The sequence below is a fragment of the Tenrec ecaudatus genome, chromosome 12 (assembly GCF_050624435.1).
Source record: "Tenrec ecaudatus isolate mTenEca1 chromosome 12, mTenEca1.hap1, whole genome shotgun sequence".
NCBI classification, from domain to species: domain Eukaryota; kingdom Metazoa; phylum Chordata; class Mammalia; order Afrosoricida; family Tenrecidae; genus Tenrec; species Tenrec ecaudatus.
The window spans coordinates 76,034,490-76,060,206 of NC_134541.1; the positions used below are offsets into that span (position 1 = coordinate 76,034,490).

The window sequence follows — 25,717 nt, forward strand, 5'->3', positions numbered from 1 at the left end:
TTACTGTATTTTATGTATGCAAGCAACTCTATACTAAAACTTTATGGGAACCCGCTTTGGGTTTTCCTCATTGCTGCTTCTAGAGAAGCTGGTGGGTTTGAATGGCCAACAATGCAGTTAGTCCTAACCCAACGCACCAAGAGGGCTCCTTACTAGGCTGTATATACTTACTGCCATTGAGTCACTTCTGACTTAGAGCAACCCTATAGGACAAGGCAGAACTGTTCCTGTGGGTTTTCCAACACTGTTAACTGTTTATTGGATTAGAAAGCCTCAACTTTCTCCTGTGTGCTGGTTTTAAACCGACCTTGCAGTTGGAAACCCAACGCTTAATCACTACAGAAGGAAAAAATTCACCTTTGCTGATTCCTCAGCTGCGTTAACTCTCTCATTATCTGATGATTCTATGGACTTGTCAACATTCTCTTCCACAGGCTTCACTTTAAATGATGCCTCCTCTTCTTCTTCATCATGAAATAGCAAAGGTGCCGTCTGAGCAACTGTCTCTTTTTTCTAACAAAAGAAGAGTAAATAACATCCTGAAAAATAATAAGGATACCCGGCTGGAATGGCAACATAAAGACCAACAAGTCAAAATCAGTCTTCCTTAGGATGTTGGTGAATATAGTAGAAGAGTGAAATTAACCAGGCATGAAATTAACAGAACCAAATAATAAAACCTTGCATCTGCAGAGATGTCAAAACATCATTTCTGCCACCATCCTCAAGTGTCTCTTTGTTGCCACTAAACTTCTTTATGGTCTGGTCTAGCTTAAAAGTCCTTGCGCCACAACCTAATTACTCAACACTCCTCTTTGGCTCCCTCCTATGACACTGCAACTATATCCATCAGACTTAGCTGGAGTTGCCTTGCTAAAACAAACAGATTTCAACCCAATAATAGGCTGAATTAAACAAATACAATACAAGACAATCAGCATACACCACATCTGTTTCTTCATCTGCATTACACCACTAGCATGCTTTGCTCATTCTTACATCAACTGGATACTTTCAGACGTCTAAGTTTGTGCCCCTCACTGTCTTTTGTAGCTCAAATGTTATTTGTAAAATAACAAGTAACTCAAATGTTATTTGTAAAAGTTTTCCTATTCTCTTCATTAATAATCAGCTGCTTCATTAATAAGCACCTCATTCACATTTCACATAATTAAGCACACCACTTACATTTCACTAGGCCCTTATCTTACTCTCTAACTTAAATGAATAGTGATCCCAGACAAAGCCAGACCTTTTAGGTACAGAAGTGAAAGGCCTCTAACAATACAAGTTTATAGAAAAAGTGAAGTCTTGTAAAACTGGCTAATTATTCCTAGTGTTTCCATTGCTGGATTAGGGTTAAGATGTCAGATTTATTCTTGAAAAAAGACACATTCATTTCTTGAACAAGTTGGAAAGGTTGGAGAAGTGGTGCAGAGGAATGACTGAGGAAAACCTAGACACCAGAAAAGCATCGCCAAGAACCAGCATAAACTGGATCCATTTTTTATGACCTTTGTAAAATGAGTAGTTCATCCAGCCATGTCCTGAAGAATTTATGATATGATGCATCATCCTGTGAAAACAATCTCCCACTGATAATGCCAAGACTGGGCAATCCATCTTCCTGATTCCTTGCTCTGTGCATTGCAATAAAACAATTTTCTCCTTAAAATAAGAAAATTATCACAGATCTGTTTGGTCCATTTGTTTGAAAGGACCATACTTTATTACTTCTATGGCCAGTGGTACTATTTAATAGGTGCTCTATACAAGCTTGGAAGCACACTGACCCATCTATTATCTATTTATTCCTTACATATTAGAAGAGATTATCCATATTAGAAAATTAAGGTGTTTGACTTATCTAGAGCTATTAACATCTAAGAGGTAAGTGATTTATCAAGCTCTTGTCAAGTTCTTCTCAGCCCACAGAGGGGAAAAAAACCAACTAACTTTTTCATATTAACTGGAATGGATATAAAGAAGTTTTTGAACAATGTCTAAATCAAGTTGGGATAGATTTAGGAAGATCTAAGGATGTGCAATGAAGTGAATTATTTAATACAGATCTCTTAGGCATAGTCTTTGTTACTCCAATCAAACAACCTTTGTTTTCCTACTGATTGAGAAGCTACTGAAATGGATTATCTGACTGATTCCGTTGTGAGTGCTTGTTAAATAGGGTTAATTGTGTTTGTCAACCTGCTGGATATAAAATCCACCATCTCGGAAGTAGGAAGGATTATTCTCACCACCAGAAAAAGGATAGAGCCAGGAGGGAAGCTCATCCGTCTGACCCAAAGACCCATGTGTACTGAGCTTCCTTGATCTAGGAACTTTGACATCAAGGAGTGGCAGAGCAGCACCAACTGCAGAACCAGGAGACAGAGTATGAGATGAAGGAGTAGACTTCCCAGACCACAGAGTAAGTAAAGACTTGTGGAGTAGGGTGTCTCTGAGCAGTTAGTTGGGGAAGCTGAGTGCCTTCAGTATGAGGCTTACAGTGGAGTGGCCTGCCCTTAGGGAATTTAATAGAAGTTCTAAAGGAGTTTTGTTAACATTGCCTGAACAAGGAAGAGGCCAGGCCAAGATCAGAGGGAGATGGGTCTGTATGTGAGCATAGCAGAAAAGAAACTGTCCTGACTAAACAATTAAATCCTCATATTTCTTACCTGAATTATAACCTGTTAACTTGTAGACACACACAAAAATCCATAAATGTAAGTATCATCTGGTTGCATGGTTACTGCAATGAATTATGGAACCTAGCTGAAATGTATCATGGGAGTGCCAAGGGAGGAACAGTTAGTATCAGAATAGGATTAACTAGGATGGACTGAAAGTTAAGAAGGTAGAGGCATGACTGACCCTCTGCCTGGTGACAATTGGGCTGGAGGGTTATAAGAGGTCATATGGGGCCTCCATTCCATTTTCCACAGGGCAATACTAGTTAAGGTAGAGAGAAAGCATGTAGGACAAGAGAAAAGGTGGAATATATTTGAATAAGATTACAGGTGGCATAGTAGGTTAAGCTATGGCCTTTAGCAAAGGGATGACAGAACCAAATGTGTTTTGAAGGGAACTGTGGGAAGAACAAGAAGACTAGATTGAAGGGAAGGAACATAAAGTCCAAATAAGAATTGATCTTTGCAAAGGGCTTAAGTGGAGAGCAAATGCTTTGAAAATGATGAGGGCAATGAATGTACAGATGTGCTTTATACAATTGATGTATGTATGGATTGTGATAAGAGTTGTATGAGCCCCTAATAAAACATTTATAAATAAATAAATAAACATCTTTTAAAAAGAGTAAAGAAGGAAAAAAAAGAATTGATCTTTATAGTCAAGACTAAAGATGACATGAAAATAGGTATGAGAAGAAACATCACTAACATAATATAGGCAGAACATGGTAACTGATTATCAGTGGATTAATGTCATGAACTATGTCCTTCAAAAATCTGGTCAACTGGGCTGGGCCAAGATTGTCAGTGGTTTCAGTTATGTAATGGTGTAATGTGGCAGTTATGCAGTGACATCTCATGATATGGATAAGTCAATAAAACATTAAGGGTAGGATACCACACCCTTAATCCAGTCACAACCCTGATCCCAGGTAAGGGGAATTTCCATGGCACGTGGCCTGGAACACCATTTGTCTTTAAAACAAGGTAAATGGGGAGAGACAGGTGCAGAGGTCAGAGGGATCAACTACCACCAATTAAGAAAAGGCAGATTTTGATAACAGAAGTGGGGTGCTGCTCTTTCAGATACCTAAAATGTGGAAGTGGTTTTAGAATTAGACAATGAATAGAGGCTGAAAGAGTACTAAGGTACAAAACAGTAAAAGACTAGATTGCCTTAAAGAAACTGTTGGTGAGATTAAGGACATCAAAGGGAATTCAGGTAAGGGCTCAGAAGGGAGTTGAAATACCTGAGTTGATAAACAACAGCAGCATAATTGAGACCAATGTAAGATGCTGTGGGAGTTAACCACCATGTGAAAAGAGTTGAGCTCCTTCAGGGCTCAAGTTAGAGCTGGTGTGGTTATCTCCAGGCTTTTCTCAGCAGCCTACAGAGTTTGACAGCCCGTGTCAATGAAGGGCAAAAGCTAGATTAGCCTCTTAGGAAAAGTAAGGTATGCAGAAGCAGCTATAGAGACAAGAGGCATGGGAAGCAGAGGTGCCATGGTCTCAAAAGATGAGCCCTTACCTCTGGGCTTTAAAGAAACCCTGGCCTCGGGGGTGCCTAAAGAAGGTGGGGGTGGGGCAAAATCTTCTAGTTTTAAAAGAGTCTTTTTAAAGATATTCTCCAGACTGTGGGGATCATGTTAAGAGGGGGCTACTGCCTGAAGATGAAGGGGGAGGGCAGACCAATGGGGTTTGCCAGGGTTGAGGGGTGGGGTCATCATTCAGACAATCTAGAATAAGCCTCCTAAAAGCATGGCCAACACCCAGAGGATAGAGAGCAAGGCCATTGCCTAGGTGGTCTAAGATGAGGGAAGCTAAAATAAATTATTTCATGGGATTTATAAGTTGCTTGGTTCCCTCAATCTCTTCTTTCCCTCCGACTGCTCCAGTATACAATGGAAATGGCTACCTTGAAGCAGAAAACTTTTATTCTAGATTTACAGAGGAAAAGGAACTTAACCCAATTGGAATGTAGGGGAAAATGATTTGCATGTGGCAAGGACATAAATCTTTGGGGCTATCCTCCCGTAAAAGACTTCTTTAGATTTAGATGCGCCACGGCTTGGATAGCGACGGCTCTCGCTGTGTTTGAGCCGCTCTAACCCCCTCCCCCAGGACCGTCGCAGTCGGCTAGTCCGCGCTTCACAGTAACCACGTGCGACTGACAGGCCGTGATCAAAAATGCCGACGTGTCGGAGGAGATGCAACAGGACTCGGTGGAGTGCGCGACTCAGGCGCTGGAGAAATACAACACAGAGAAGAGCATTGCGGCCACATCAAGAAGGAGTTTGACAAGAAGTACAATCCCACTTGGCACTGCATTGCGGGCAGAAACTTTGGTAGTTATGTGACACATGAAACTAAGCACTTCATTTACTTCTACCTGGGCCAAGTGGCCATCCTTCTGTTCAAATCTGGTTAAAGCATGGATTGTGCCCACACACCCAGTGATCCATCCAAAACCAAGGACTGCTGCCTAAATTCCAAATACCAGAGACTGGACTCTTCAGCCTTGCTAAGGGAACACCTCCACCTTTGAACGTTTTTGTGTTGTTTGGTACAGGACTTCCTCTGTACTCCTTTGTGGTTATAAAGCAATTCGCAAAATGGAAAAAAAAAAAGACTTCTTTAGGAGAGCAGAAGAGAATCACCTTAAGGGCTGAGGTGCTCCTCAGTAAGCCTAGCCATGGTATTTTCAATTGCCTCACATGCATATAAAAGCTGCACTGGAGACTGAACTGATACATTTGAATCATGATGATGGCATACGAATATACCATGGTGTCTGAAAAGTGAACAAAATCTGTCTTGGAAAAAGTACAGCCAGAATATTCCTTAGAAGTGACGATGGGATGCAAAGTAATGAGAGTAAGATGAAAGGCCTACAACCCTTTGATCTTACAAGTGAAAAAAGGAGAAGGAAGTGAGCAGAATTAAGAGGGATCCATTACCACCAATAAGAAAAGAGCTAGGGTGAGGAGGGCATAGGATGCCTGGTGGGGCTTGTTCAAGTGTAATGTAGCTGAGGGGAATTACTGACACCGAATGAAGGTCGAACATGATAGTGGGACAAGAGGAAAGTAAAAGGAAATAGAGGAAAGAACTAAGAGGCAGAGGGCATTTATAGAGGTCTAAATACAGGCATGTACACATATAAATATATTTATATATAATGATAGGGAAATAGATCTATGTACACATATTTATGTTATGTATTAAGGTAGCAGAAGGACATTAGGCCTCTACTCAAGTACTCCCTCAATGCAAGAACAGTTTGTCCTAATAAACTGGCATTCTGTGATGCTCGCCTTCTGACATGATCACTGAAGACAAAATGGGTACATAAGCAAATGTGGTGAAGAAAGCTGATGGTGCCCAGCTATCAAAAGATACAGCATCTGTGGTTTTAAAGATTTGAAGATAAACAAGTGGCCATCTAGCTCAGAAGCAACAAAGCCCACATGGAAGAAGCAAAGCAGTCTGTGTGATCATAAAGTGTCAATGGGATACGGTATCAGCATCAAAGACCCAGAACCAAAAATTATATCGATATGAATGATGCAGAGGGTGGAGTAGAAACTCAAAGCCCATCCGTAGACCATTGGACATCCCCCCCAAAAAGCTAACAAAGAAAGAGATGAGCCAGCCAGGGTACAGTATTGTATGAATGAACATACAACTTTTATCTAGTTCTTTAATGTTTCCTCCCACACTATCATGATCACACTTTTACCTTACAAATCATCTGGCTACACCAGAGCATGTACACTGGTATAGATAAAAGCTCTAGACACAGGGAATCTAGGATAGATAAACCCCTCAGAAGCAATAATGAGAGCAGCGATACCAGGAAGGGAAGGGGAAAGGTAGGGGGAGAAAGGGAGAACCGATCATAATGATCTACATATAACCCCCTCCTGGGGGGACGAACAACAGGAAAGTGGGTGAAGGGGGACAGCATTCGGTATAAGACATGAAAAAAAATTTATAAATTGTCAAGGGTTCATGAGGGAAGGAGGGTGGGAGAGAGGGGAAAAGGAGCTGATACCAAGGGTTCAAGTAGAAAGAAAATGTTTTGAAAATGATATGTACATATGTGCTTGACACAATGGATGGATGTATGGATTGTGATGTTAGAGCCTCCAATAAAATGATTTTTTAAAAATTAAAAAAATAAAGATAGAACACCAAAGAAGTGAGCAGAGAAAATAAACACTGCTGATGAACTAGGCACTTCCAAAATGTACTCTGATGGCTAATCATTAATTTGAGCTACATACTGCATTAACTAAATATAGACAATAGCAACAAAAAAAAAAAAAGCCAGGATGAAGTGTGTCCTTTGGACCTGGGATCCCTGCACTGAGAAACTCTAGGTACATGGAAGATTGCTGCCAAGGAAAGTGGATCTATCCAAGGCATCCTAGGCCTGTAGATTGTGAACGGAGAAGACTTTTCACCAGAGCTAACAGAACGAGAAAGCCTTCCTCTGTGGCCACAAGTCTGCATTTAGACTTCTAACCTTCTGTAAGCAAACAAACCTCTATTGTTTAAACTCTTTCACTTGTGGTATTTCTGTTATAGCAACACCACATAACCAGTGCAGGGCTACTATATACATATAAAATCTCATTTAAATATTTTTAAGTAAAAATACATTCAAGTGCCACAAAACAAGAAATGATAGGCAACACACTATTATATTTACCTCTTGGAAAGAGTTTTGGCTTTTATACTATATGCAACTTAAAAAGAAGAACTCATTCATATATAAACATGTAATTAAAAATTAACTTTAAATAAAAAATATTTAGGTGGTATGGAAGAATAAACACCAGCTTCTAAAGAGAAGGATGTACTAAGCTCCTGTGCTACTTCCAAATCCCCTTTTACTGCGTCCCCAAAGAAGAAAAATCCACAGGACTGTGCACGTATCAGACACGTTATAGTGGGAGGAACAAGGTCTTCTTTTGACTTCCTTCTGGACTCCACATTGCAGGAAGCCCAGGAACTGATCCCTCCATCCACGTCTTGCACATTTTCCTGCTTTTAGCATGTAATTACATTAAAGTGGCTTGAGGTTGTGTTGAAGGTAAGCCTGTTCTGCCAAGGCCTTTCAAGTTAACTTAGTAAAGGAGGTATCCATACAAGCCACATGGAATCTATAGAATTCTGAATTTCCCTTTAAAGGTGCTGTAATTTGTCAGTTGGCAATAAAATATTACTTGGTATCACTATGTTCCAAGCACACTTTGTTCCAGAGGCATCAAGGAAGAAAGGTGTGGCAATCTTTCAAAAAATCAGCCATAGCCACTGAAAGCTAATGGAACATATTCTACTGACACACATGAGTCACCATGTCTCAGATGAAACACGAGCCCTTTTTTTTAACATCAAGGATGACTGAATTTTTTTTTGTTTGTGCGGTGAGTCATTTAGACTTAATTATTGGAAAGCTACTTAGACTATGGGCCACTGAATGCCTATTTATATGCATATAAATCAAGGGGAAAACGCTAGACTTAAAACATGATCTTAGAAGGCATAACTTATGCTTTAACAGGCCTTATTCAATGCCATTAGAATGAACATGCTAGCCAGAAAACTCCCCTCTGAGAACTGGTTCAGCAATCTGTACTAAAATTCAAGACTCCCGCTTCATCCCTACCTGATGTGGAATGGTTAGATAACACAGGAACTCTTCCTCTACAATGTGTGCAATACTGCCCCCTGGTGGGGAACCTGAATGATCCAATAGGGTTGCAAAAGCATATACCTTTATACATTACGGGCGACAATACAAATCTTTTTTTTTCTGGGAGATGCTGAGTAAATTATTTTCCTGAAAAGGGGGTGGGAGCCTATGCTTTTCCTCCCTCACTATCACGATCCCAATTCTACCTTACAAATCTGGCTAGACCAGATGATGTACACTGGTACAGATAGGAACTAGAAATGCAGGGAATCTAGGGCGGATGATCCCTTCAGGACCAGTGGTGTGAGTAGCGACACTGGGAGGGTTGAGGGTGGGTGGGTTGAAAAGGGGGAACCGATTATAAGGATCTACATATAACCTCCTCACTGGGAGACGGACAACAGAAAATTGGGTGAAGGGAGATGTTGGGCAGGGCAAGATATGACTAAATAATAATTTATAAATTTTCAAGGGTTCATGAGAGAGGAGTAGGGAGGGAGGGAAAAAACGAGGAGCTGATGCCAAGGGCTTAGGTGGAGAGCAAATGTTTTGAGAATGATGAGGGTAATGAATGTACAAATGTGCTTTACACAATTGATGTGTGTATGGATTGTGATAAGAGTTGAATGAGCCCCTAATAAAATGATTTTTTTAAATTTTAATAATTAAAAAAAGAAAGAAAAGGGGGTGGGAGGCCTAATAAGTTTGGAGATGTATGTTCTATGGCTTTCTTTCATCTGTAAAACACTTGTTACTAGATCACTTTCTACAAGAGGCAACTGAGTTTTTCTATAAAACTTAAGTGGAAAGTCTACAAAGTGGAAATTTTAAGAGCTGATACAAGGGAAGCAACACCATGCATTTACTATAACCCCAAGAACATTTCCTGAGACTCAGAATACCATTGTTGCAGGAGGAAAAGTGGTGGGAGGAGAGCCAAACAAAAAGCTTCCACTATCAGCATCATCTTCAAAGAGGAGGGACGCTCTCTGGGTCTTCTTTTGGCTACACAAACAAGAGGTAAAATTAAAGACAAATCTCATTCTTAATAATAATAATTATATTCTTTCTAGGTCAAACACAATAAGAACACTTAACTGGAAAAAACACACCCAAAACACTGCCTCTTGAATTTGCATAATCAAAATCAACCAGGAGAAACATTTGAATGTATGCATAGTAGATCATCAGTCTCTATTCTTCATTCATTCTTATGAAGAAGAGTCCAGAGCCCTCTTCATCTTGCCCCTGTCTAGTAACCGCTAATCCAATGCAGGCTTGCTGTTAAGCGCTTAGCCAAAGGCTAAGAAAATTCTTAGGGTTTCCAGGTTTAGCTTTCTCTCTCACCACCTCCTTGGCAAAGGAAGAACCAGAAACAGTGGGTATTCCAAAGTGGTTGAGAAGGCAACTGCTAAGGGACATTTCAGGCCCAGATATGTCTCTGGCCAAGAAATTATAGCCTAGTGCTCACTAGCTGCTTTATCCTAAGTACGTTTCTATGACAATCCATGTCTAAGAATATATTTGGCTTTCTCATCAGCTTCTTACACCTATCTCATCTCCTCCAAGAAACTGGAAAACTAAAAACTTGTTTTCATGTTCATCACATCACTAGACTTGAACCTCACACCACCTAAATCTAGCTACAGCTTTCTTTGCTACCTTCCTCATGTCCATCTTAATCTTTTTCCTCACCTAGGTTTCTGCCTTGGGGGTCAATAACTATTTGTCAAAATAAATACTGATTAGGACATTTTATTATTTTTGTTGGCAGGTGCCATAAAGTCTATGTACCACAGAACTACACACTGCCCAGTCCTGTGCCATCCTCACAATTGTTCTTAGGTTTGAGTCCATTATCGGAGCCACTTTTATCAATCCACTTCTTCACCACCGTTCTACCATAGCGAGCATGATGTCCTTCTCCAGAGACCAGTCTCTCTTGGTAACGTATCCAAAGAATGTAAGACAAAATCTCACCATCTTTATGTCTAAGGAAAATTCTGGCTGTATTTCTTCCAATAGAGATTTGTCTCTTCTTTTGGCATTCAATGGTACATTGAATATTCTTCACCAACACTATAGTTCAAATGAATCGATTCTTCTTACATTTTCCTTATAGAATGTCCAACTTTCCCATGAATATGATAGGTGACTGAAAATACCTTGGATTGATCAGGTGCACCTTAGTCTTCAAAGTAACCTCCTTGCCTTTAAACACTTTTGAGAGGCCTTGTGCAGCAGACTTATTTCATGCAATGCATCTTTTGATCGCTTCACAGTTGCTTCCATGAGCATTGATTGTGGATCCAGGCGAGACAAAATCCTTGACAACTTCAATCTTTTTTCTGTTTATCACAATGTTAGCAATTGGTCCGGTGGTGAGGATTTCTGTTTTCTTTACATTGAGTTATAATTCATACTGAAAGCTGCAATCTTCATCCACAAGTGTTTCAAGTTCTACTCACTTTCAGCAAACAAGTTTGTGTCATATGCATACTGCAGGTTAATAAGCTTTCCTCCAATCCTGATGCTGAATTTTGCTTCATATAACCTAGTTTCTCTGGTTATTTACTCAAGTGTGGAGAAAAGCTATAACCATGATACTCATCTTTCCTGATTTAAATCTATTCGGACAACTCTTCATCAATGAACAAATTCCCTATAAGCACAATTAAGTGTTCTGGAATTCCCATTCTTCTCAAGGATGTCCAGTTTATTATGATCCACATAATTAAATGTGTTAGCAAAGTAAGTAAAACACAAGTAAACACCTTTCTGGTATCTGCTGCTTTCAGTCAAGATACACTTCACATAAATAATGATAATCTTTGTTCCATATCCCCTTCTGAATCCAGCCTGAACCTCTGGCAGCTATCATTGCACTGCTGTAACTTAACAGTTGTTGGATGATCTTCAGCTAAAATTTATTTACATGTGCTATCAATGATACTGTTCTATAATTTATGTATTATGTTGGGTCACCTTTCTTTGGAATAGGTACGAGTATCAGCTGGCTAAGCAGTTGTCTTCTGTTTCGACATGGACAGTGCTTCCAGTGTTTTATGAGCTTGTTGAAACATTTCAACTGGTATTCTATCAATTTGTTTGGTTTTTTTAGCTTGAACTTCTTCCTTCAGTACTACTGGTTCTTGCTCATATGCTAGAACTGTTGCTAGTTCTTTTTGGTACAGTGACTATGTGTATCCTTTCCATCTTCTTTTGATGCTTCTGCATCAGTCAGTATATTTCCCATAGAATCTTTCAGTATTGTAACTCAGGCTTGAAATTTTTCTTCAGTGCTTTCAGTTTAAGATATGCTGACCAGGTATCAGGCCTCAAAGAACAAACAATCATATCATTGTAAATGAGGGTTGAGTGCAGAATGGAGACCCAACGCCCATCTGTAGGCAACTGGACATCCCCTTACTGAAGGGTCGTGGGGAGGAGACGAGCCAGTCAGGGTGCAGGGTAGCAATGATGAAACATACAACTTTCCTCTAGTTCCTAAATGCTTCCTCCCATCCACTATCATGATCCCAATCCTACCTTAAAAATCTGGCTAGACCAGAGATGTACACTGGTACAGATAGGAACTGGTAACACAGGGAATCCAGGATGCATGATCCCTTCAGGACCAGTGGTGAGAGTGGGGATACTAGGAGGGTCGAGAGAAGGTAGGGTAGAAAAGGGGAATCGATTACAGGGATCTACATATAATCTCCTCCCTGGGGGATGGACAACAGAAAAGTGGGTGAATGGAGACGTCAGATAGTGTAAGATATGACAAAATAATAATAATTTATTAATTATCAAGGGCTCATGGGGGAGGGGGAGCAGGGAAGGAGGGGGAAAATGAGGAGCTGACATCAAGGGCTCAAGTAGAAAGCAAATGTTTTGAGAATGATGATGGCAACAAATGTACAAATGCGCTTGACACAATAGATGTATGTATGGATTGTGATAAGAGTTTATGAGTCCCCAATAAAATGATTTAAAAAAAAAAGCTATGCTGAGCATTTCTTTTTTGGTGTTCTAACTCTAGGTCTTTGTACATTTCATTATAATATTTGGACTTGTCTTCTTGAACTGCCCTTTGAAATCTTCTATACAGCACTTCATCATTTATTCCATTTGCTTTAGCTGCTCAACAATAAAGAGAACGTTTCAGTCTTTTCTGACATCTACTTTTCTTCCTTTCCTGTCTTTAAGGACCTTTTGTTTTCTTCACGTATGATACACTTGATGTCATCCTACAGGTCTTTTCAGGTCCTCTGTCATTAGTGGTCAATGCATCAAATCTATGCTGGAAATGTTTTCAAAATTTCATGGTTGTTTTTGCCCTGTGGTCGTCTTTTATTTCCTTCAACATCAACCTGAATTTATATGTGAGCAGTAGATGGTCTGTTCCACAGTCAGCCACTGCCCTGGCGTTAGCTGCTTATATTGAACATCTCCATCATCTTTTCCCACAGATGGAGTCAATTTGATTTCCTTGTATTCCAGCTAGAGCAGTCCATATCTATAATCGCCCTTTGTATTATTGAAAAGGGTTATTTGCGATGAATAAGTCATTGGTGTTGCCAACTTCTGTCATGTGATCTCTTTCATTTCAATCAAGACCATATTTTCCAACTACCGTTTCTTCCTCTTTATTTCCAACTTTGCATCTCAACAGCCAGTAATTATCAGTGCATCTTGATTATATATTTAACCAATGTCGGACAGAAGTTGGTAGAATTCTTCAATTTCTGCATCACTAACTTTAGTGGTTTGTGCGTAATTTTGAATAGTTGTACTGATTGGACTTTTGCACATGAAGATAAGACATTTTCCTATCACAGACAGCATTCTACTTCAAGACAGATCTTGAAATGGCTTCCTGATGATAAATGCAAAGCTATTCCTCTTGACTGTATCATTCCCAGAATAAAACATAACACCTTTCTGATTCAAAATGGCCAGTAGCAAGCAGTCCATTTGGCTCGAGAAAACCTAGAATATTGATCTTTATGCATCCCATTTCTTTTTTAACAACTTCTAATTTACTTGGATTCATACTTCGTACATTGCAAGTTCTAATACGTTGGCAACTGTTTCTTCTCATTTCCAGTCATGCCCCATCAGCAACTGAAGCTCCCTAAAGTGACTCTAGCAGATTTCACTCTACTGTGAGAAGGCAGCGCTTCCTCAATCATCTTTTGAGTGCCTTCCAGATTGAGAGGCTCACCTTCTGGTATTATCTATGACAATGCTCTGTTTCTGTTCACTAGGTTTTCAGTCACTGACAATGTTTCCATAATATCCATAGGGTTTTCAGTTGGTAATTCCTCTTAAGTGGACACCTGAGTCCTCCTCAGTAGTCTGTTGTTAGTCTGAAAGCACCATTCAAACTTGTTCACTTTGATTGGCCCTGTTGGTATTCGAAATGCCAGTGACAAAGCCTTCAGCATCAGAGCAGTGTATAAGTTACCACCAAGTGACAGACAAGCGGTGGTAGGACCCTTTAGGGAACAGAAACTAAAAAATACGGAAACACTTAGCACTGGACAAAGGCAGTCCAAAATAACCAGAATTATAATTAATGAGAGTTAAGTTCTCTTTTTCTGTTTGTTTAATGTGATAAGGAATCATCCAAGATTTCTTGGTGGTATAAATAGGTAAGAGCTGTTACCAACCAAAAGGCTGTCAGTTCAAATCTACAAAGAACTTCAAAGAACTTCAGAAGAAAAGCCTGATATATTTCTCAACAATGGCAGTCATGAAAACCCTACTCTGAAAAATAAAAGTAGCCCTGAGTCAGAATTAACTTGATGGAATTTAGTTTTGTTTGTTTTTAAAGAATTATCTAATACTAGTAATGACTATATGGGAACATTAGTAAATTAACAACAATAAACTTTCCAAACTCAATATTAGCTAGAGAAAAGTCATTTTGAAAACTGTTCCCACTAGCTACCTCATTACTGCAGAACAAAATTAACATATCTATACATATATACACATATATACATATATGTACATATACATATATGTATATATGTGTGTGTGTGTGTGTATATATATATATATATATATATATATATATATATATAAGCAAGCACCCTCTACAGGGTTTCTGAGGCTCTAAACCTTTATGGGAGCAGATAGTCTCGTTCTGAATTCTCTGACATAGCAAACCTTCTTTCCCCAATACCACAATGTTTATGTTTTGCTAAATGTTTTAGAAAGAATGTAGGATCAAATGCTGAGCAAATGGCCCTTTCAAATGGCAAAGTTAAGAATAGTCAACATGACCAAACTTTAAGTTATTTCATCAGGCAGACTAGTGGAGAAATAAAAACAAACTTTCCCCAAAATATTTTGAGATTAAGAAAAACTAAGATATTAGAAGTATAAAAAATGGGTAAAGATCTAGAAAGAAAATATTTTCCAGTATCAGGAGTACCATGCAAGTTAAAAGCCATTTCAAGACTACCTCATTTGTGGGCTACTAGGTGATGGAGGATTAGCAGGTCACCTAACACAGAACAAATATTGATCACTGGTTACCAAAATACTGATTAAAGAACTTCTTAAAAATTACTGTTTCACCTGTTTTTAGCGATAGCAAACAGATCATCATCATTATCCTCTTCAAAAAGGTTGATCTTTTTCACAGTGTTCTTAGCTTCTAGGTTCTGGGTGATCTTAGAATCTCCATGTTCTCCTTTAGACCTGTTGTCAGATGCTGAATCAGTCTGTGAATCAGTAGTATGCCACTGGTCCTTAAAAAATAAAAATATATTAAAAAGTCTGTGACAATTGAGATTAAGATACATTGGAAGTAAAATTAAATGTGCAATACTTAAAGTATATTTTAAACTAAGTATCATACTCTTAAAAGAAATTCATGTACTAGGAAACTGAATTCTCTGTCCTGTACTGTTTTGCCACAATGTTTATCTCTATTATTCTGCTAAATGTTATGAAAAGAACACACCACTAAGTCTATTTTGTTGTTGTTAAGTGCCATTAAATTAGTTCTGACTCACTGCAAACTTATGTACAACAGACTAAATTAAAACCCCACCTGGGCCTACATCATCATCACAATTGTTATGTTTGAGTCCGCTGTTGTAGGCATTTTCCATCCATCTTGTCTGTGGCCTTCTCCTTTACCAATCACGACGTCATCCTCCAGAGACCAGTCTCTCTTGATAGCATGTCCAAAGATTGTAAGCCGAAATCCCGTCATCCTTACTTCTAAGGAACCTTTTGGTTATACTTCTTCCAAGCCAGATTTGTTTGTTCTTTTGGCAGTCTACAATACTTTCAATATTTCTTGCAAGTACCATAACTCTAATGTATCGACTCTCTTCAGTGTCCAACTTTCATATGTATATGAGATGACTGAAAATACCATAGTTTAAGTCAGGCACACTTTAGTCTTCAAAGTAACACCTTTACTTTTCAATACTTTCAAGAGGTTTTGTGTAGCAGATGTACCCAATGAAATGCATCTTATGATCTCGACCGTGTCCATGAGCATTGGATTGTGGATCCAAGTAAGACAAAATCCTAGACAATTTCAAACTTTTCTTCATCTATCATGCCGTAATCTATTGGTCCAGTTGTGAGGACTTCAGTTTTCTTTACATAGAGTTGTAAATCCACACTGAAAGCTAACATCCCTTATCTTCATCAACAAGTGCTTCCTTCAGCCTCACTTTCAGCAAGGAAGACTCTGTCATCTGCATATCACAGGTTGTTAATAAGTCTTCCTGAATTACTGGTGTAACATTCATTTATATAAACCCTAGTGATTCAAATAAAATCCAGCTTCTCTGAGTATTTGCTAAGCATACAGACTGAATAACTGTGGTAAAAAGATACAACTGTGCTGCATACCTTTCCTGACATGAAATACAGTATGCCCTTGTTCTGTTTGCACAACTGCCTTTTCATCCATGTACAGGTTTCTCATTAGCACAATTAAGTGTCCCGGAATCCCATTCTACTTGAGGGAATCCATAGTTATAGTCAACACAGTCAAATGCCTTTGCACAGTCAGTAAAACATAAGCAAACATCTTTCTGGTATTCTCTGTGCGGTAAGATTCATTTGATGTCAGCATGATCTCCCTTTTCCACATCCTCTTCTGAACACAGGCTGAACCTCTGGCAGCTTCCTCTCAATGTACTGCTGCACCACTATTAGATGATCTCCAGCTAAATTTTACTTACTTGTGCTTCCAATGACATTGTTCTATAATTTCGAGTATTTTGCTGGGTCACCTCTGGAATAGGTACAAATATGGATCTCTTCCAGTCAGTTGGCTAAGCAGCTATCTTCTAAATGTCTTGACACAGACAAATGAGAGCTTCCTGTGTTGTGTTTCATGAGCTTAAAGAAACACTTTAACTGGTATTCCATCAATTCCAGTAACTTTTTTTTCTTTTCGCTTAAGCTTTCAGGCAAGTTTGTGCTTCCTTATGTCCCATTAGTTCTTGCTTACACATTCTTGAAATGGCTGAATGTCGACTAGTTCTTTTTGGTATTGTGACTCCACGAATTCTTTCCATATTCTTTAGTTGCTTCTGCTTTAGTCAAAATCTTGCCCATAGAATCTTTCAATACTGCAACAGGAAGCTTAAATTTTTAATTCAGTTATTTCAGCTTAAGACATGCCAAGCAAAAAAAAAAAAAAAAAGAGCTCCTACCAAGGGCTCAATAGAAAATAACTGTCTAGAAAAGAATGAAGGCAACATATGTACAAACATGCCCGATTCAACTGGTGTATGGATTGTGATTAGAGTTGTACGAGCCCCCAATAGAATGATAATAAATAAATGAAAGAAATGTCGAGCATATCCTTCCTTTCTGGTTTTCTAAGTCTAGGTCTTTCCACATTTCATTATAATATTTGACTTTGTCTTCTGAGCTGCCCTTTGAAATTTTCTATTCAGCTCTTTGATTTCATCATTTCTTCTTTTTGTCTTACTCTATAATTAGGAGCATGTTTCAGAGTCTCTTCGGACATCAACTTTGATCTTTTTGCTTTCTTCATGTATGTTTTTATGTCATGTTACATACTTAATCAGGTCTTCTATCATTAGTGTTCAATGCATCAAATATGTTCTTGAGTAGTTCTCAAAATTCAGGTGTGACATACTCAGACATATTTTTATTCTCATAGACTTCTTTCCATTTTCTTCAGCTTCAACCTGAACTTACATACAAATAATAGATGATTTGTTTTACAGTTGGCCCCTACCTGCATTTTAGCTCCTGATATTAAGCTTCTCCATCATTTCTTTCCACAAATACAGTCAACTTTCTATTTTAGAAAATCAAAATTAAGTATGAAAGAGTATGAGAATGAGAAGAATATTTTAAAAATCAGGAACTCTCAACTGTGAAAGAAAATAACTTTTTTTTAAGAAAATAACATTTTAATGAGGTTTTTTTAAATCAAAATTCCATTGTAGTACAGGGTGAGGAATACAAAAAGTTCATGTGATTAACATGTAAATAAGGCACAATGAAAGCTGCTTTTACCACAAAAGTCTGAATGTGGCCTTTAGAATGTACTTAAAATACTGTCTGGCTATTTTAATCTAGTGGTTTTCCAGTGTCTAAAGTTTAAAGTTCTGTAAATTAAGGTTAGGAACTCTAACCAGAAGTATCTGTTTGCTACAAACGCACACTCTGTGAATTAAAACCTGTGTTTTTACCAAGAAGGCCACTGATTTGCTTGTACATCAGGGTTTGAAAAGTATCCTTTAGCTACTGATGCTCAACAATGACTGCAAGTTAGAATTCCAATAACCAGGTCATATGACAAGCCATTTAATACTCTAAGACTGAGATCCAGGCATAAGTGTTTTTTTTTTTTTTAAGTTCTTGGGTTATCCTAATGGGCAGCCAAAGTTTAGTCAATGCCCTGGAACCTAGCTATTCTATAGGTACTTTTCCTTTTACATTTAAAAATTTACCTGTATTGGTGATACAGGGAGGGTGGAGGGAGGGTGGGTTGGAAAGGGGGAATCAATTACAAGGATCTACATATAACATCCTCCCTGGGGGACGGACAACAGAAAAGTGGGTGAAAGGAGATGTCGGACAATGCAAGATATGACAAAATAATAATTTATAAATTATCAAGGGTTCATGAGAGAAGGGGAATGGGGAGGGAGGGGAAAATGAGGAGCTGATGCCAGGGGGTTAGGTGGAGAGCAAAAGTTTTGAGAATGATGAGGGCAATAAATGTACAAATGTGCTTTACACAATTGATGTATGTATGGATTGTGACAATTGAGATTAAGATACATTGGAAGATAAAGCCCATACACCAAAGGGAAATACAAGAGCTTAGGGACAACGAAACAACAAAAACCAGTAACAGACTCATGGACTTCACCAACTGACTTGAGGAGGCAGAGTACTGCACCAGTGATCTAGAGGACAGCCAAGCACACTTTAACAAACGCGAACAAAAATCTAATAAAATCATCAGAGAAGCTGAAGAAAACCTGAGAGGTATGCCTGATGCTATGAAGAGGAACAACATCAGAATAATTGGATAACTGGAGGAAGACACAACAAAGAAGTCAACTGCAACAATAGTGAGAGAAGTCAAGGCAAAAAACTTCCAAAGCTGATGGTGCCCAGCTATCAAAAGATATAGCATCGGGGGTCTTAAAGCCTTGAAAATAAACAAACGGTCATCTAGCTCAGAAGGAACAAAGCCCACATAGAAGAAGCACACCAGTCTGTGTGTGATGATGAGGTGTCAAGGGCATCAGGTATCAGACATCAAAGAACAAAGAATCATTATCATTGTGAATGATGGGGAATGCAGAGTGGGGACCCAAATCCCATCTGTAGACAACTAGGTATCCCCTCAAAGAAGAGTTGTGGGGAGGAGATGAGCCAGTCAGGGGGTAGTATAGCAATGATGAAACATACAAATTCCTCTAGTTCTTTAATGCTTCCCCCCCCCCCCCACTATCATGATCCCAATTCTGTCTTACAAATCCTGCTAGACCAGAGGATGTGCACTGATACAGACAGGAACTGGAAACACAGGGAATCCAGGGTAGATGAACCCCTCAAGACCAGTGGTGAGAGTGGCGATACCAGGAGGGTAGAGGAAAGGCAGGGTAGAAAGGGGGAACCGATTACAAGGATCTACATATAACCTCCTCCCTGGGGGATGGACAACAGAAAAATCGGTGAAGGGAGATGTCAGACAGTGTAAGATATGACAAAATATAATAATTTATAAATTATCAAGGGTTCATGAGGGAGTGGGGAGTGAGGAGGGAGAGGAAAAAATGAGGAGCTAATACCAAGGGCTGAAGTAGAAAGCAAATGTTTTGAAAATGATGAGGGCAACAAATGTACAAAAGTGCTTGACACAATGAATGTATGTATGGATTGTGATAAGAGTTGTACAAGCCCCCAATAAAATGATTTAAAAAAAGATTTATTAAAAATAACTATAAAAGAGGTGTTGACCTTGCACAGAACGAGCTTATCATGTTTAACAAAAGCTGTAGATTAATAATATGCAATCAACATTTAACAAAATAAAATAACTCATTTGAATTAGTAATATACTATATAGGTTTAGCCACCACTTGCCTCAGTATTGTGGTGGCTTGCATGTTGTTGTAATGCAACAAGAAATGACCTCTCTACTTCAAATACCAGAAGGATCATCCAAGTGAAGGAGTTTTGAAGCTTCCAAACTAAGCATACACTACAAAAGAAGTTCTTGCTGTCCACTTCTGAGGGATTAGACACTATAAACCTCATGACTAGCAGCAGAACATTGTCAGATGTAGAGCCTGACCATGAGCCCATCAGTGAAGAAGAAATACAAATTTCAACTAGGGAAAAGCTGCTTCTTCAAAGTAGAGTACACCATAATGATGTAGATGAAGTAAAGCATTTGGGACCTTCACTTGCTGAAGTGCACAACTCAAACTTAGAAAAAACAGCTGCAAATATCCATTACTAATTGGGACATGGGATGTATGGTATGACGTGTGAATCTAGGGAAACTGGGAGTTGTCAAAGATGAAATAAAAAAAAGATTGGTGTTTTAGGCATTAGTGAGTTGAAATGGACAGATGTTGGTCACTTTGAAATGAATAATCATATTATTTACTAGGTCAGGAATGACAAGTTAAAGAGGAATGGTGTTGCATAATTATTAAAACGGGCACTTCAGATCTATCTTGAATTACAATGGTTTTTAGGACAGGCTATCAATATTCCTACAAGGAAGACCAGTTAATTCAACTGTTACTCAAATTTACCAACCAAGTATGCACTGAAGAAGAAATTGAAGAATTCTACCATTGGATAGAACTCTATATGATATGCCAATAAAGCTGTTGGGGGAAAAAAGTGACGGAAAAAAAAGTGAGGCTATAAAAGTTGCTCTTAACAAAGCGTAAGATATGAGCAATTTAAGAAAGAAATGGTGAATTAAACTAAATGAATAGAAAATTTCAAAGGGTGGCTGGAGAAGACAAGGTTAAATGTGTAAAGACCTGAAATAAGAACGCCCAAAAGGAAGAACATGCTCAACACATCTCAAACTCAAAGAATTAAAGAAAAAATTCAAGCCTCAAGTTGCATTACTGAAGGATTCTGTTGTGGAAATACTGAATAATACAGGAAGCATCAACCAAACAGTAGAATGTAAAGAATTATTGTACTATAAAGAACTGATAGATATTCAGCCATTTCAAGAGGTAGCGTATGTTCAAGAACCAATGGTGTTGAAAGAAGTCATCCAAGCGGCTTGAGCAAAAAATAAGGCTCAAGGAATTGACAGCATACCAGTTAAAATGAATCAATAAACTGATGACTTGCATGAGGCACTCACTTGCCTATGCCAAGAACTGTAGAAAACAGCTCTTTGGCCAAGTGACTGAAACAGATCCATATCGGAGCTCATTCCAAAGAAAGGTGACCCAATAGAATGCAGAATTATCAAATAATATCAATCTCACATACAAGTCGAATTTAGCTAAAGATAATTAAACAATGCTTGCAGTAGTACATCAACAGGAGCTGCAGAAATTCAAGCTGGATTCCAAAAACTGACACAGCATAAGGAATAGAAAATGTTCCTATCAGATAGATTGTGGCTGAAGGCAGAGGGTTCCAGAAAGATGCTTACTAATTTTTTTTTCTTTTGTACATTTTATTAGGAACTCTCACAACTCTTATCACAATCCATACATATACATACATCAATTGTATAAAGCACATTCCCTGCCCCAATCATTCTCAAAGCATTTGCTCTCCACTTAAGCCCTTTGCATCAGGTCCTCTTTTTTTTTCCCCCTCCCTCCCCTCTCCCCCCTCCCTCATGTGCCCTTGGTAATTTATACATCGTTATTTTGTCATATCTTGCCCTATCCGGAGTCTCCCCTCCCCCCCTTCTCTGCTGTCCCTCTCCCAGGGAAGAGGTCACATGTGGATCCTTGTAATCAGTTCCCCCTTTCCAACCCACTCACCCTCCACTCTCCCAGCATCGCCCCTCACACCCTTGGTCCTGAAGGTATCATCCACCCTGGATTCCCTGTGTCTCCAGCCCTCATATGTACCAGTGTACAACCTCTGCCCTATCCAGCCCTGCAAGGTAGAATTCGGATCATGGTAGTTGGGGGGAGGAAGCATCCAGGATCTGGGGGAAAGCTGTGTTCTTCATCGATACTACCTCACACCCTAATTAACCCATCTCCTCTCCTAAACCCCTCTATGAGGGGATCTCCATTGGCCGACACTTGGGCCTTGGGTCTCCGCTCTGCACTTCCCCCTTCATTTAATATGGTATATATATATATATATATATATATATATATATATATATATATATATATATACACACACACACACACACATATACACATACATACACACACATATATCTTTTCTTTTTTTTTGCATGATGCCTTATACCTGGTTCCTTGGCACCTCGTGATCGCACTGGCCAGTGTGCTTCTTCCATGTGGGCTTTTTTGCTTCTGAGCTAGATGGCCGCTTGTTCACCTTCAAGCCTTTAAGACCCCAGACACTATCTCTTTTGATAGCCGGGCAACATCAGCTTTCTTCACCACATTTGCTTATGCGCCCATTTGTCTTCAGTGATCCTATCATGGAGGTGTGCAATCAATGATATGATTTTTTGTTTTTGATGCCTGGTAACTGATCCCTTCAGGACCATGCGATCACACAGGTTGGTGTGTTCTTCCATGTGGACTTTGTTGCTTCTGAGCTAGATGGCCGCTTGTTTATCTTCAAGCCTTTAAGATACCAGTCACTATCTCTTTTGATAGCCGGGCACCATCAACTTTCTTAATCACATTTACTTGTTCACCCACTTTGGCTCCAGCAGTTGTGTCGGGAGAGTGAGCATCATAGAGTTCCAATTTAATAAAAGAAAGTATTCATGCATTGAGGGAGTGTTTGAGTAGAGGCCCAAGGTCCTTCCGCCACCTTAATACTTAACCTATAAATATAGACACATAGATCTATTTCCCCATCATCCTATATTTATTTGCATGTACATGTCTTTGTCTAGACCTCCCTAAATGCCCTTTGACTCCTAGCTTTTTCCTCCGTCTCCCTTGACTTTCCTCCTGCCCTACTACCATGCTTCGTCACCACCTGGGCTAGAGTATACCTCTTCTCTAAGCAACCTTACCCTTGATCATTTCCCACCAAGCCTGCCACTCCCCCCTCTCTACCATTTGGGGTCCCATGTTTTTCCCTTGTCCCTGTGTTTGTTTACACCACTTCCTTACCCCCCCCCCTATTGACCATACAAAGGCATTTGGCTGTGTGGATTATAACAAACTATAGATAGCATTGAGAAGAATGGGAATTCCAGAACACGTCAGTGAACTCATGTAGAACCTGTACATGGATTAAGAGGCAGCCGTTGAAAGAAAACAAGGGAGTCCTGCTGGTTTACATTTTTGAAATGTATGTCAGGGATGTACTCTTTCACCATAGCTATTTAATTTGTATGCTGAGGAAATAACACAAGAAGTTGGGCTACACAAAAAAGAATGCAGCATCAAAATTGGAAGAAGGCTTATTAACAACCTGCAATATCCAGATGGTATAATCTTGTTTGTTGAAAGTGAGGAGTACTTGAAGCATTATTGCTGATGAAGATCAATGACTGAAGTCTTCACTATGGCTTACAAGTCAATGTCAAGAATAAAAATATCCTTACAAGTGGACCAGTCAACATCATGATAAATGAAGAAAAGACTGAAGTTGTCAAGGATTTCAATTTGCTTAGATCTACAATCAATGCTCATAGAAGCAGCAGTCAAAAAATCAAACAATTAAGTGGATCCTGCAGCCCGCGGCAGCCATGCCGGAGAGCTGGGACAAGGACGTGTACCCCAAAACCCCACGCCGCACACCAGCACCCTGCCCGCAGACCTCGCTGCCCAACCCCATCACCTACGTGACCAAGGCCTTCGAACTCCCCGTGCACCGGTCCATGACCCTCGTGAGAGACTTCATCGAGCGGCAGCATGCCAAGAACAAGACCTACTACTGCCACCGGCAGTTCCGCCGTGTGCCTGACACCACTGAGTAAAAGGAACACGAAGTCCATGCCAAGAACAGAACCTACTACTGCCACCGGCAGTTCCGCCGTGTGCCTGACATCACTGAGTGGAAGGAACACGATGTCCTATGCATGTTGGTCGAGATGCAGTAGCGGAGGAACTACAAAGTCGACCAGGAGATTGCCAACATTGTGCAAGAGAGGATGAAGGCCTGTCAGCAGCAGGAGGGCGAGAGCTATATGCAGAATTGTGCCCAGGAGTTGGAGCAGTTTGCTTAAGTGTCCAAAGCCTACCAAGACCTGGGAGCTCACTACTCAGCCCAGAAGTGCCTGGCCAAGCAGAAGCAGAAGACACTGGCTGAGCAGAAGGCAGCAGCCAAGGAGGCAGCTGCAGCCTGAAGAAACCTTTGTAAACCTACTTTGAATACAATCCTGAAATAAAAGTTCTGGCTCCCGGGGGAGGGGGGTGGGCGGTGGGGATCAAACAATTAATTGCATTGGACATCTGTTGCATAAGACCTCTTTAAAGTGTTGAAGAACAAGCATGTCGCTTTGAAGAATAAATACAGTGTGCCTCAATTTTTAATGTCTCATAAGCATGTGAAAGTTGAACAGTGAATAAGGAAGACAAAGAACCATGAATCTGAACTGTGCTTTTAACAAAGAACGTTTAAAGTACTGTTCACTGCCAGAAGAACAAACAAATCTGTCTTGGACGGACACCGAGAATGCTCTGCATAAGCAGGGATGGTTAGATTTTCATCTCTTATACTATAGGCATGTCATCAGATGATACTCTTACCTGGACAATGACATAATTCTTGGTAAAGTAAAGAGAAAGAGAAAGGCCCTTGACAAGACAGACTGGCACAATAGCTGCAACAATGAGCGTGATGATCACTGTGCGGATCGAGCAGGACTAGGGAATGTTTTGTTCTTTTGGTCATAAGGTCACTACGAGTGGGAACCAACTTGATAGCACCTAAAAACATACAAGTTTGGAGGACAGTCACAAATTGCAGAGGCGGTGAATTATTTCATGTGGCTCTTTTAGCCAAAGTCTGTAACTACCACTAAATAGCCTTTTCCTACATGGGTCTGGTAAGAAGGTGAGGAAAGATAGTGATAGGATTCACTTATGAGCAATTATGAACAGGATTCACTGGTAGGCCATCTTCTTGGGCATAAAGTGAGTCCTCTAACAAGAGGAGGAGGGATCTCACCACCACAAAGAGCCAGGAGTGGAGTGTGTACTCTGTCCCCTGCGGTCCCTGAGAAATGAACCTCTTATACCCAGAAGACAGCTGTGACATCAGAGAACAGTGGAAGAACCAGGAGCTAGAGCATAAAACAGCACTGAATTTCTACAGAGGAAGTGAAGTTGAGTGCTTTAAGGTAGGAAGCTGGTTTGTTGAGTGGGTGCCTCCGGGAACTTAATTGGGGGATCTGGGCTGGCTGACTCACGAGTGAACCTGAGTGCCTTCGGGTGCAGACATACTGGAGTAAGGCACCTGAGCACTTAGTTCAGGGAGCTGGGTTTGCTATCCCACAGAGCTTGAGCTGAGTATCTTTGGGTTGAAGCTTACAGCAGAGTGGTGTATCCTTTTCACATTTGTTAGCAGCCCTGAAAAACTTTGCACCATGTCCTAATGAACAACTACATTTCTCGTTCCCACTTGCACCGCAACCTGTAAATGTCTTTAACAAACACTTTAAACACCAATATTGTCTGGGAGT

At 39.8% G+C, this 25,717-nt stretch overlaps 1 protein-coding gene and 2 pseudogenes across 1 annotated transcript in view; 2 read left to right on the forward strand and 1 right to left on the reverse strand.

Annotated features, from left to right (window-relative positions):
- LOC142462367 (WASH complex subunit 2-like) overlaps positions 1-25,717 on the reverse strand; it is an 82,484-nt gene that overhangs the window by 18,052 nt on the left and 38,715 nt on the right. Inside the window, exons 17-19 of the mRNA XM_075564163.1 lie at positions 14,983-15,155; positions 9,291-9,393; positions 358-513 (exon numbers count right to left, since the gene is read on the reverse strand). Of these exons, the coding sequence (XP_075420278.1) occupies positions 358-513; positions 9,291-9,393; positions 14,983-15,155 (432 nt within the window). The remainder of the gene's footprint in view (positions 1-357; positions 514-9,290; positions 9,394-14,982; positions 15,156-25,717) is intronic.
- LOC142422231 (dynein light chain 1, cytoplasmic pseudogene) lies at positions 4,191-5,228 on the forward strand (annotated as a pseudogene).
- On the forward strand, positions 23,780-24,379 carry LOC142462320 (NADH dehydrogenase [ubiquinone] 1 beta subcomplex subunit 10-like; annotated as a pseudogene).